Source organism: Mytilus edulis, unplaced genomic scaffold (genome assembly GCF_963676685.1).
Source record: "Mytilus edulis unplaced genomic scaffold, xbMytEdul2.2 SCAFFOLD_1311, whole genome shotgun sequence".
Taxonomy (NCBI): domain Eukaryota; kingdom Metazoa; phylum Mollusca; class Bivalvia; order Mytilida; family Mytilidae; genus Mytilus; species Mytilus edulis.
Window position 1 is genome coordinate 1 of NW_027269193.1, and position 13,674 is coordinate 13,674.

Here is a 13,674-nt window from a genome sequence, read left to right on the forward strand (position 1 = left end):
CAAAAGAGGATAAACAAGAATGTGTCCCCAGTACACGGATGCCCCACTCGCACTATCATTTTCTATGTTCAGTGGACCGTGAAATTGGGGTCAGAACTCTAATTTGGCATTAAAATTAGAAAGATCATATCATAAGGAACATGTATACTAAGTTTCAGGTTGATTGGACTTCAACTTCATCAAAAACTACCTCGACCAAAAACTTTAACCTGAAGTGGGACAGACGAACGAACGAACAGACGGACGGATGAACGGACGGACGGACGAACGAACGCACAGACCAGAAAACATAATGCCCCTCTACTATCGTAGGTGGGGGCATAAAAAAAACTAATTTAAGGATAATCACTCATATAAAGAATGGCATTCAACTAACTATATCGGCAAAATTTGACTTGTCAAGTTTTTTTCTTTCTATTCGTTTTCGCTTATTTATGTGTCCGTCCATTTTAAACATCTATTATTGTTTCGAAGATATTAGGCAAAAATAAAAAACAAGTTAAAATTTGTTATTTAAGGACAATTACTCCTATAAGAAGTCGTCGGACAGTTTTGATGTAAATAATTTGTAGAGCATAACTTTCTGAACATTTAAGCCACTGTCAGATTTTCTCTATTCATAACGGTTTTCAAAATCAAAGCGCTGTAAGTGTAACAAAAAATTTGTTCCGGCGTGAAATCTGTTCCGCCGGAACAAATTTCATAGGAAATATGTTCCACCAGAACTTATGTCACAGAAAATATGTTCCAGCACTATAAGATTTGTTCCGGAACTAATTTTTTAACCAAGTGTGAAATAAGTTCCGGAACAAAAATCACAGCACCATGAGTTTTGTTCCAATATCATAATTTAAAAAAAAAAGTGAAATAAGTTCCGGTGATACTAGTTTTTGAACGAAGGTATTTCATAGAAATCAATGAAAATGTTCTGCTCGAACCTATTTCACAGAAAATAAGTACTATGCTTTTGCATGGGGTACATTTGCAATTGAAGGCATGACTGTAGGATGAAGATAAGAAATAAAAAAAGATGATAATGTATCATAATTTGTATTTTCGTTTTATTTTTTATGTGGTATTCGACCTCCTTGTTTCCTGTTGACCTGCCATGGGTATTCTAATCATACATGTACTTAGCAATAGTCATTGCACAGTTTTTAAAGAGTGTGTATTGTTTCTTTATGTCTTTTAATATAATTGATCAGCCACTTTGTCCTTTTTAAAAAAGTACAAATGTTCATATTTAACTATAATACTTTTTTTCGGAATGACTTTTATTATTATTTCTTATTCTACTCTTTCCTGGTTCATAAGTGTCATTTTAGTATTATTAATTCAGTATGTTATTAAATTTTTGATTTTCTCCACATGATCCAAATTGGATGTTAACACTTTTTAATTATTACTTTATCAATATAATACATGTTTTTTATAATGACTTTAAACTCACTGATGACAAGTGCTCAGTATATAAGATAACTTGTTTAACCAGTGGAACATATTTCACAAACAAGGAACTTATTTTACCAGGTGAGGAACAAATCTCACAAATCCAGAACTTATTTCACCAGGTAGGGAACAAATCTCACAATCATGGAACTTATTTCACTAGGTATGGAACAAATTTCACCAACCCAGAACTTATTTCACCAGGTAAAGTGTGGAACTTATTTCATATAGATGGAACAAATTATATAGAAATTGTCTGTGAAAAAAAGTTCTCCCAGAACATATTCCTGTGAAATTAGTTCCACTGGAACTTTTTTTCACAGGAACAAATTTTGGCTCACATAAGCGCTGAAGGCAGTTAACCAAAAACCAACGAAGGCAACCGTAATTATGAAAACTGCAAAGTTGCCTCAACATTAAACATTCATATATAGTACATTTATGTTTATCTAATGATTTATTTATTAAGGCAAATAATTTATACGTTATCAAGGTTTCAAAAGCAATGCATATAGCAATGTATATTTTTTATGGTGAGTCTGCAGTGGTACAAGTTCCCAATGATTGCAGTTGTTCTACTTGGTAGTTAACCTTGGTTTTATTTGACTGCTAGAAGTTCAAGTTGACTTAGTATGAACATGTAATAGTATGAATGGACTGGTTTCCCTGAAAAGAAAACTGAATTTGTGTTCTATAGTACAAAAGTTATGAGACATGAATCAGACAAATGTTCACTACAACAGGGATCAAAGGTGAGGTCTGACCGACTTACCCATAGTAAATGTAAATGATTTTTTATTTTGTCCAATACATATGAATATATATAATTTAGGGGTGGGGATCTCAACGGTTTTCAAGTTCTCAAACAGGTAGGAGGGGAGAGGATTTTTTTTGGGAAAAAAATTGGTTGCTTATATAGGGAATCACTGAAGCGTGACTGGGAGCGAGCCCCCTCTTAGGTCAGTCAGTGGGCCCCCACTTATGAAAATTTCTGGATCCGCCACTGGGGTTAGGGTTAGCCCGAACTGCTCGCGGTAACAGCCCGGTACATCAGAGGGCCATGTCAAGTGGGTGATAAACATGTCGGTTTCTTTATATTTTTATCATTTTTCTCTGATCGAATTGCTATCCTGGGGATGTTAATTTTGTATCAAGCAGAGTGTTCACTCTCCTTCTAATATAACCTCCTTGGTTATATATAACATAGTAGCGAGCTAGATAATAACAGAGACATATAATACAATGTATTATATGTCTCTGATAATAACAATGGCAAGTATTTCAGCATTTATTGGGTAGAACACAAATCTAGGGTGCTCGCATAATGCAGCTTAACTGCATAATAATAGACACAACTTGCATCTGATCCCTGTTTAATTTTTAGTCATATCTGCCATCTTGGTTGGTATGTGGGGGTCATTTGACTCATTTAAAACTAGTTACCCAAATGGTGATTGTTGATAAGTTTAATTAAATTTTGCCCAATAGTTTCAGAGGAGAAGATTTTTGTAAAAGTTGACGGACGACGAACGCCTCGAGTGTCAAGAAAAGCCCATTTAGCCCATCTGGTCAGGCGAGCTAAAAACAAAAACAGAAACAAAACGAAGGTGAGCTTAAAAAACAACAACACATTTTTCGTATTTTTGACTTTGGAATGTTATTTTTCAATCTACAGTTAGGAACTATACATTTCCTCTATGAATGAACTCATGCGTTCGAACCTTATTCTGTTGCAAGTGCTCCTCTATAAAACGCCCATTGAGTATTTTATAATGCGATGGACAAAACATTTTGACTACACATTATCGTCTGTAAATAAGTGGGTAAATACATCCAGTTCACTAACAGTCTGTTTTGTTTCGGCACTGCGATCCCCGTTCCCGTGGGACGTTGACGACGAGCTGGGAAACAGATGCAAGTTTAGTGCACATTGTAGGTTCGCTTGATGAATCACCAACCCAAGCACATGACGTCGGTGTAGTATTGTGAACTTCTGCATTATGGTCTACAGAACTATAAGTCCGTTTTTCTGGTACAAAATGTTTTCCTGTCACGCCAGTCGCTTTTTTCTTTCCTTGAGGCCGGTATTTCTGGTATTGATTGTAGTTTAGGTGGCGACGAAATATAACAAGGAGATACACACGTATTATGTATATAATTGTTTTCAAAAGGAGATTGTTGTCCTGACGCGGTAGATTCAGTCTGTGATTTTGATGCCTCTTTATCATGTATCATGCTTGGACTGACCAGGGAAGTTATAAGCCTTGACATATGACCAGAAATGGTTGTATCATGCGGTGAGGTGACAGGGTTGTTGTCCTCGACATGTGTTGGTACATTTGGCTTTTCCTCTGCACCGTCTGGTGACAGAAGATGGTGAATTTGATACACTTTGCTGGATACTGGACTAATCATGTCTGAAGCTACTCGATATGGGTCGTCAAATGTCCTCGATCGCTGTGACGTGGCATCCGAAGTCTGAGTTTGCATTCGTTGGCTGTTTGGATTGATAAAAATGTTGGAACTTGAAGACTCTGACGGATACTGCGCAACGTTTCCACCAAAGGTTCCAATAGCCACACCTCCGGGGACCGACATTATGCTAATTACATTATGAGGCGTTGGTCCACTGGTTCCAACTGACATATTCTACAAATTAACAGTAAACAGTTTTATCATTACCACAATTTTGATAAATGTGACATCTGAAATAATGTTTTGTCCTATACACGCATATATTTTTTTCATCGTTTTGTCATAAATCAGGCCGTTTTTCTATTTGAATTGTTTCAAATTTTGTCATGTCGGGCCTTTTATATCCGACTTTACGATATGGGTTTTGCTCATTCTTGAATTAAGACCGTACGGTGACATATAGTTGATTAAATTAGCTCTGTTGGAAAGTTGTTTCATTGGCAATCATCATGAAACATACAACATTCTTCATATTTTATATGGTTTATGTACAATATTGCGAATGATTTTATGCATGGTGGAATTACGAACGGAAGCCAGAATCAGGAGAAAAGAATTTATCGTTTACCAAGTCTTTTACTAGATTCATTATCTTTCTAAGTGAATAAACTGACGAGAACACATGTTTTATGGATTTTGTATTGAAATTCCTTCCGATCTTAAACTTTGGTCAGATTTCTTCTCCCTGTACTTTGTAGAATTTAACCCCCTAAAAAAGGTTAATAAATCCAAAGAAAATATATACATTGCAGCCTCGACAAAAGAGTGAGGACAATTAACTTAAACAATAAAAGTTAATGTATGTGTCTATTATATTAGAAAAATAAGCACATATATTCTAATATGACGTGTTTCCTTTCGCTTTGTGAATAAACCCATGCTCTAAATCCAATAATATGTGTTTGCACATGCGTATATTGACTACTGCAGGATAATGAATTTTATCAAATTGGCATGCATTTGATATATTTCATTAACTTAAAACACTACCAAAACTCATAAAAAAATGATGCACAAGTTGTTACTAATTCATTTATTATGACTGTAATGTGTTGCAATTGGAAATTGACATATTTGACCTAGATACGACATCCCTTCATGCTGGCTGTTCAAACTCCTCCCTCTGAAAAATCACAATGTCAGCCATTTGCTTCTTTACAAACAAAAAAAGGGAGGTTCAAAATGGAAGAGCCTACACAAACCCTCTACACTTATACACATCGGACATAGAAATTACCTTAATTGTCCTAATCAGAATCGAAATAATTGATGCAAGCTATACTTTATTGTAGTTTTAACATGGGTAGGCATTATACTTGTGTTATTTTAGCACTTTCTATTGTAGTTTTAACATGGGGTAGACATTTTATTCGTGTTATTTTAGCCCTCACTATCGCTCGGGCAAAAATAATCACGAATATTATGCCTACCCACGTTAAAACTACAATAAAGTATAGCTTGCATCAATTATTTTTTAATTTGTTTTTCGTCCATTTTTTGTACATAAATATGGCCGTTAGTTTTCTGGTTTGAATTGTTAAAAACATTGTCATTTCGAGGACTTTTATACTTGACTATACAGTATGGGCGCTGCTCATTGTTGAAGGCCGTACGGTGACATATAGTTTTAATTTATTGTGGAGAGTTGTCTCATTGGCAATCATACCACATCTTCTTTTTTTTATACTAAATTGAGAATAGAAATGGGGAACATGCCAAAGAGACAACAACCCGACCAAAGAGCAAACAAAAGCCGAAGGCCACCAATGGGTCTTCAACGCAACGATAAAATCCCGCAATTTGGCCTCTAAATAAAATTGTGTACTATTTCAGTAAAAACTCCAAAACACATAAATGAACTTAAAGTAAAAAGAACATAAAAGACCATTTTGTTCTACGAAAAATTGTTCACATGTGCTTTAATTATGAGGAAAATCTGACAATCGATCAGAAATGTATAGGGTCTTGTTGGATTTTTTTTCTCTATACAAAAGTAATATATATATTATGAATGAAATAATTAAAATCGCGGCTGATATTTTACGATATCAATGTGTAGATAACCCGATAATCTATATCCAGCCAACTATTCCTATCTTGATAATGATTTACCTAATGTGATGAAGAAAAAAAATAATTTAAAAATACTCCATTTTTTCGAGTAGACAATTTGTTTACACATTTATTCTATTAGACGTTACATTTTTTTCCTGCATTTTGTTAATTGTAAAAATTATTCATCATGTCTTGGGAAAGATTATTGTTTTGTTACCCTGTACATCTTTCACTATATTCCCGAAAAATATCATAAGGCCATTCTCTTACTCAATTGGTTCATCTCCAACTCAAAACACAATTTTGTGGAAGAAAACATGAATGTTTTTTATTGCGATCTATGGGATGTTAAGCTTCAATGGTATAGGAAGGAGATAACAAGCGGTGGTAATTCTAACAATGACAACAACAGATATGATAGGGTGGGGTGAGCATAGGCGGATCAAGGGGGGGGGGGGGGGGGCCTGGGCCCCCCTTTCGTGGGAAAAATTTGGTTGATTATAATGGGAATCATTGATTCATGGCTGGAGTGGGCCCCCCTTAGGTCAGTCGGCGGCCCCCCCCCCCGCCCCCCCCCCCCTTTTAGGAAAAGTTCTGAATCCGCCACTGGTGAGAATTAACTCCGATAAGTAGAAATCTCCAAAATTTATTTTTGTGTTTACATCGGCCTTTTGCTGGGTTACCGAAAATAAACATTTCGAATTAATAAATATTGTCTATTCTTTGAAATCATACTGGTGAAATCCGTTACAACTTTCTGTGACATTTGTCTTTCGAAAATTGAACTCACCTGTATCATATCACTTCTAGACTTTTCTGAAGTTTTAGTAGCCGTTTGGAAATAAGGTGACCTGAAGAAGTTTCCAGTAGTGTTGCTATCATCTGTGCATTCTCGTGGAACATAGCTAAGGCTTCATTAATATCGATTGGGACATGAATAGATGTTGGCGAGGTTGATGTTTCTTGGTCCTTGTACCGTTTTGTTTTAAACCTTGTTTGGCCTTTAGTCTTGAGATCTTTCGTGCGAACCAGATCGGTAAGCGTAGTTGACGAAGAATTTTGACGATTTCGAAGTGCCCGTGACTCCAGAATAACGTCGTCTCCAAAATCATAGTCGTCTGCCACGTTGTACTCACTGACAGCAATCATGACATTGTCAGTTTTTGACGTACGTTGTGCCCAAGGTATCAGGAACAAAACCAACGCTCCGCCAATGATTGGAAGACCAGCCAAGTGGAATGCAAGGTCATATGACCCCATCATGTCGTATAAAGCACCTGTCGAAAAGTAAAAATTAAGTTAACTACAAACATTTTCAAAAGAGGGATTATATTTACTTGCTCGTAAGATCAGACCCGACGACCAAAGGCAAGATCAAATGATATAAGAAGCATGGCATGAGATAGGCAACAACGTTACAACAGACCTATATGTACTAATACCAGAAGGTTGTCAATCAACTAGATAAAGCTATTCCAATGTCATTGCATGGATGTCATTTATGAATAAAGAAGTCAGAGTAGTTAGGTATACATGTACTTAGGTCTTAGGTTATTACCATGGAAGACTAGTGTGCATTTTGAATTTTTGAAATACTAAAGCTTTTGTATCTCATGAATAGATAACCTTAGCTTCATTTGCAAAACTTAAGAATTTTGGTCATCAATGTTCTTCAAAATCGTACTTTATTTGGCCTTATAACTTTTTTGGATTCGAGCGTCACTGATGAGTCTTTTGTAGACAAAACGCGTATCTGGCGTAAATACAAACTTTAATCCTGGTAATGTATGATGAGTTTTATTTAGACGTGCATATAATTGACATAAACGCCGCTAATTCAGTCGTGTTTTGAATCAAAAATACTTGATGGACCTTCGGTAATCCGAGATTACTCTGACGTCCAACGACTGTTTTGCCAGACAAGCTGGGCCGTTGGTAGTCAGAGTAATCTCGGACTAGACCTTAGGTAGCAATCGTATGTTTAGGTATTGAAAAAAAGTACCATGATTCCAAATTGACCATACATATGCATAACCATAAACTATCTACACAGTTTTTTCCCACACCGTAATATCAGCAAGATGCATAACAAAATATAAACTTGTAGGTTATTTGAATTCTTCATTACTGCAGTCATTATTGTATTCATAGCTCAGTGATTGAACAACGTATAAATAAATTACCTGCTAAGGGTGGTCCTGCGGTAAATGTAACTGAACTGGTACCAACCAAGAAACCCCAGGCTAACACTGTGTTGTCAACACCCACCAAGGTTGCGGTAAGGACGGGCAATAAGACAACATAGCAGCCATCCACAAGTCCAATACAAATAACATAAGCTGAAATTCCAGTGAAGGATTTCAAATAAGGTAATAGCATTACCCCGGTCCCAGTTACAACCATCGAAAACTGGTGCATGGCTAGACGATTCAAATAGCCATACTGGATAATTTTTCCAAACAGTATCGACCAAATGCTGTACAAGCTCCAAGCATCATAATAAATATGGCCCCCTTTTCGGGAGGAATGCCACAGTCTTCTGCATACGCCACCTGAAATTTAGATGCATTTATATATAAGCAAAAAACTTATCAATCCACAGATGAAGATTATAAGTGCTGTTATTTCTATACAGTTTTGTTTTTTGGCGTTTGACTTTATGCTCGCAGCTTTGAAAAAAAATGATAGGTGAAAATTGATTCCATATTTTTTGTTGGTAATTTTTGTGATACCAACTAAATCCGTTTGCAATGCATCCAAACTTGAACTAAGTAATAAATAAACAAATATGTATTTCTATTTTAGTGGTCGGTGAGTAGGGTCAATATTATCAAAGATATTAAGATAATTATGACGTTACGCACGGTGTTCGGTTTAGTAATGGTAACGTTAGTCGACTGGCCGTGGCGTCGTTTTCTATTATATTAGCCTACTACTGTACCAAACGTCAAAGCTTTCAATGCAGCTTTTTAAAAAACGGCTTTCATTTTGATGTTTAACTATTTATTTAAAAACTAAATGTTAACATGACTGATTACTAGTATATATTTTTGACAAATAAACTTTAACTAAAAAATATTCTTAACATAATGAAAGTGTATATTTCAAATATTTGTCACTGCTCAAGCATGTCAATTGTTGCAAAATGCATATTCAGAACTCCGTCATCACAAGTATCTAGGACTATAGGCATTTATATCGATTGGAAACCGCCAGTATACCAAAGCTTTTTGTGCTTCAAGAGTATAAATTTTATTAACCCGCCCTCAACTAGTTTTCAAACTACAGTTCGTGAATTATTTCAGGGTATCTTATTTCGTATTATCAACATCTCAAAAATGTGTCTTTCAAGAAAATTATAATGAAAAATACTCCCTGGTTCAGGTCAATGGTAGCAACAGCTACTATTTATCCTCTGTTTGCTTGATCTATAATTTTAATTTCATCGACAGATTTTAGAATGAAAACGGCAGTTTAGAATGTTGATTTTATTTTAAAAAAATTAAAAATTGATCTACAGTCCTTGGAATATAATGAGTAATTTCAAATGTGTCTGTTCGTCGGGTGCGTGGAAATGACTTAGTGTATACAACATGTACTAGCCGACGCATATATGTTACTAGATTCCAAAAACGAAAGATTCGGTATTATTAAAGCTTGTCCTACATATATATTCATCCGAAAATTAAGAGAAATATTCAATAAATTTACATGTAAATTAACTCATGAAAATCGCGGGAATATATTAAGAGAATCATGAATGAATCATGCTTTTATAGCTGACAATGCGGTATGGGCTTTGCTCATTGTCGAAGGTCGTACGGTGACCTAAAGTTGTTAAAAGGCTTTTTTTTTGCATTAAAAATACCTAACCTTTTGCATTAAACTTTTATTTATCCGAAAACTTCGTCGACGCTTTTAAGATGAGCACATGGCTAAAAAAAAATTGATAGAAGTCAAATTTTCTTGTTGATTTAAATAATTATTAAAAAATTATCTCCCAATATAATATCATTACACAGAACGTGTCAAATGCTAAAGACACAACATGCTACACTTTCAGTAAAATAAATTTATATATATAACGTTACATTGACGTTCCGTGCAAAAAGTCGTTCAATTTGGACGTGGTAACATTTTGGGGAGACACGGACAACTTGATGGAAATTGATGAAAAATTAAGCGTGTCCTAAACCTTGAAGACTTAACCAAATCTTTAAAAAAAATCACATTTCAGTAATAACATTTGTTACAAATTTAAAATACCCTAAATTATCATGGTATTGAAAAATTTTGAACAATGGTAACATTTAAGGGAGACACGGAAAATACTGAAAAAAATAAAATGAGAGAATCTATGTTAAAATAAAAATATTTCGTAAAATTCAATAAAATCATATTTTCATGTTGAGGTGGCGAACCTTTCCTATTATTTATGTGAAAATATTATATTATTGAAGTGTTTGCTTTCATTTTTGTGTTCTCGAATTTTTGCAATCTTACAGCTCAGAGTCTATGGAATTTCGAAAATGGCTGCTAGATTGCGAACTGACAGGATATTTATCGTGACCGTTTCACATAATACATAATACCATATCCCATCTGTACAATTTTTTCCGGAATTCATTCAGTAGTTAGTATTTTTCTTCGTTTATATTTGGATGATTGGCGCTTGTTGTTACGCCTTATATACACGACAAATATGGCATAAAGAACACAAAATCATTGCTTAATCACATCATAAGACATATATAACATTAAATTTATTAAAATCAGGTTTTATTTAATTTCGATTCAATTAAAAAATCAAGACAAGTTACTATTCAATAATACGAAGATTTGATTTGTTTTTGTCATACTTCTGCAATCAAGAAATGGTCAAATGAAACATAGACCGAATACCGTCTAAGAGATAGTATACTTACTAAATGAACGTACGGAATGTAGAATCCAAACATAACTAGGGTGATGGCTATTGTCCAAATTACAAACACACGATTCTTCCCAAAGTTTTAGATCCTGAATAATCGAACGAATTGGTGATTGCTTCAACTTTTGCTCGTCAGTTTTCTTTTGGTTCGAAATCGGTTTGATGAACAACGAACAAATAGCACTAAGCGCACACAGTCCTGAATAGCATCGGAATGTATTTCTCCAACCATAGGCATCAATGAAGGCTTGAGACATTGGTGCGTAAATGAGGGTTCCAAAGCTACTTCCGGCAGTCATGATACCGACAGCAATAGTCAGGTACTTGTCGAAGTATTGCGTGGCAATAGTCATAATGGGAGTTATACATAGGCATGTCCCAATTCCATAAAAGACGGAAAATGTAACAAACAACATCTCTATTGAATGGACAAACGAAGCCGTTAAGATCGATGCCGAACAAAGAAATGCTCCAAATACCATTACCACTCTGTTGCCGAATCTGTTTACCACATCGAAGCTATAGGTCCAAACGTCATAGACAGTCCATATGCTAGAGAACCAATCCATGCTGAAATAGAAACAAACATAGTCTTACTTTCGTGTTCTGTTAAGTATCAATATTTTGTTTAAGGTTTTATAATTAGTGATAGAGAGCTAGACAATCTTGAGTATTGTAAAAGTTGTGTTTTATTATTCATATAACAATTGTTTTCGTTTGCCCATTTTATGCAGCATACTTTCCTTTTTTTTCTCTTATTTGGTGTGCAGTAATTTTATATACAGTATGAGATCATATCTTATTTATCTATAAATGAAAGGTGATATCGAGTATACGTACGTTAATAAACGAGAGAAAAATAACCCGGCAAAACAAACATCTTGAGGTCTGGCAACACAGATTTTCGACAATTGCCATGTAATATATAAAAAATTTCACTCTTCGTGCTGTACTGGGATGGAGAGTTTTCTCAATTGGCACACGTAACACATCTTCTTATATCTATTAACCTTTTTAACATCCCATAAAACAGTGCTTTGCTTTTGCGCCAATTGGCATTTCATTTGCGCCATAATAATCTTCCTTATGATTTTGTTAAAATTGGCGGAAATGCAATGCCCCTGATAACGATAACTATTCCCCGCTATTATCATCCACCAATAATGATATAAAGGAACTTAAACAGCAGAAACAAAAAGAGGGTCAGTGTGCTTGTTATTCATATGTAAGCCACTGAAATTTTGGCGGGAAATAATTCTTTTTATATTTTTTTTCATACATGTAACATTAGCATCCTTTTTCTTTCCAAAAAAACTTGAGAAAAAAAATAACGAAATTATATTTTTTTTTAAATATGCCTTTTTAAAACTATATGTAATAATTTTATAAAAAAGTAAATTAGGATTTAGCGGGAAAATGTTTTGATAGTACTACAAGGATAAAACCAATGGATTCCCCGCTGAATATCTGGCAAAAATTCTAAAACTCCGTCATTAAACTACGTTCAACTGTAGGTTTTGTACTCTATCTGTATTTGACAGTTTTGTTGTTAGGTTGCTGTTTACATTGACGTAGTAAGTATTTCCCACATCTTTTGTTATTCACAGTAAAACTTTACCTGATTTTTCTTTTGTTATTTTGAATTCTTCAATAAATGCAATAAAGAAAGCTCCGAATCCATGCAAAACACCAACGATAATGACTCTGGCCACGAATCCACATGCACAAACAACCCATGAATAATATGTATCTTTCTGATCACTTTCTTTGTCAAGAAGATCATTTTGAAGATGAGAATTTCAAAGAAGATTCAGAGTCCGTCATGGCCGTATAGCGTGTTGTTGAAAGGGAATTCCTATGGGAACAATGGAGTTTCTATTATGACATCATTGCTTTTTGTGCACACAAAATAACATATTTCGTTTTTTACGATACCAGACTTATTTTTGCAATCACAATTATATTCTGTATACTTTTCAAGTACAGAAAAAAGTGGGTCAGACAGAAAACTTACCAGCTTTTGATTTTGAAGATTTGAAGTCCTTCGTAAATTCCACAAAGAACACACCGAATCCATGCAAGACCCCCCAAAATCAAGATTTGGGTCAACCATCCATTGAAACAAATAAACCAAGAGACTTTAGAATCTTTCTTGACGGTTCAGATTTCTCTTCTATCAACTCAGTCTCTATGAGAGATTTTTCCACCGACGACATCTTGCTAATTAATGAATTATATATGCAAACGAAGCATCTACAACGCTCTTGGACTCTTTTACTTTCCTGTCTTTTCCATTGATCACCTATAGTTTCGAAGGACGTCGTAAACGTCATAAGCATGTGACGTTTGTAATGCGCAGGAATTGAGATTCGTGAAGACAAGGTACTAAAATTAAAACACTATGTATGATGTAGGTGTTATTTGTACGGGTTTTATCTGGACTATTATACTAACGTTAGTATAATAGTATCAGGTTTTAGTCACACTATCTAATCCAAGGGGAATATTTAATTCGAGGAAAATATTTGTTTTATCTTTGAAGACCATTGTTTTAATAAAAGGCAAAGACTTGGAATGGTATGTACTGCTGTTCATGGATATATCTTAATATTTTTTTTGTCAGGTTTTTATTATGAATAAGGCAGCAACCATTTGATTTTCTGGGGGGGGGGCTATGGTTTTTTTTTTGGAAAAAAAAGTTTGTTTCCAGTTTTTGGAGAAAAAAAATAATTTGTTTTTGATTCTGAGAAAAAAAAAATTGTTTG

At 34.7% G+C, this 13,674-nt stretch overlaps 1 protein-coding gene across 2 annotated transcripts; it reads right to left on the reverse strand.

The window, feature by feature from the left end:
- Positions 1-3,118: 3,118 nt before the first annotated feature.
- On the reverse strand, positions 3,119-13,181 carry LOC139509664 (monocarboxylate transporter 12-like). Of its 2 annotated transcripts, none has more exons than XM_071296230.1 (5): positions 12,924-13,181; positions 10,905-11,479; positions 8,163-8,531; positions 6,770-7,256; positions 3,119-4,098 (listed from the first exon to the last, which is right to left on the reverse strand). In XM_071296230.1, exons 2-4 carry the CDS (start codon positions 11,476-11,478, stop codon positions 6,775-6,777), a joined length of 1,425 nt encoding a protein of 474 aa, XP_071152331.1. In that variant the 5' UTR covers position 11,479; positions 12,924-13,181; the 3' UTR covers positions 3,119-4,098; positions 6,770-6,774. The 2 variants fall into 2 exon arrangements, with proteins under 2 accessions (XP_071152331.1, XP_071152330.1); XM_071296229.1 differs by lacking the exon at positions 12,924-13,181 and adding an exon at positions 12,528-12,691.
- Between the last annotated feature and the right edge of the window lie 493 nt (positions 13,182-13,674).

Coding starts and splice junctions, on each gene's coding strand:
- LOC139509664 (XM_071296230.1), bottom strand. CDS start 11,478: ATGGATTGGTTCTCTAGCATATGGACTGTCTATGACGTTTGGACCTAT. Junction 8,532..10,904: donor ACATTCCGTACGTTCATTTA/GTAAGTATACTA, acceptor TCTAAATTTCAG/GTGGCGTATGCAGAAGACTG. Junction 7,257..8,162: donor CGCAGGACCACCCTTAGCAG/GTAATTTATTTA, acceptor ACTTTTCGACAG/GTGCTTTATACGACATGATG.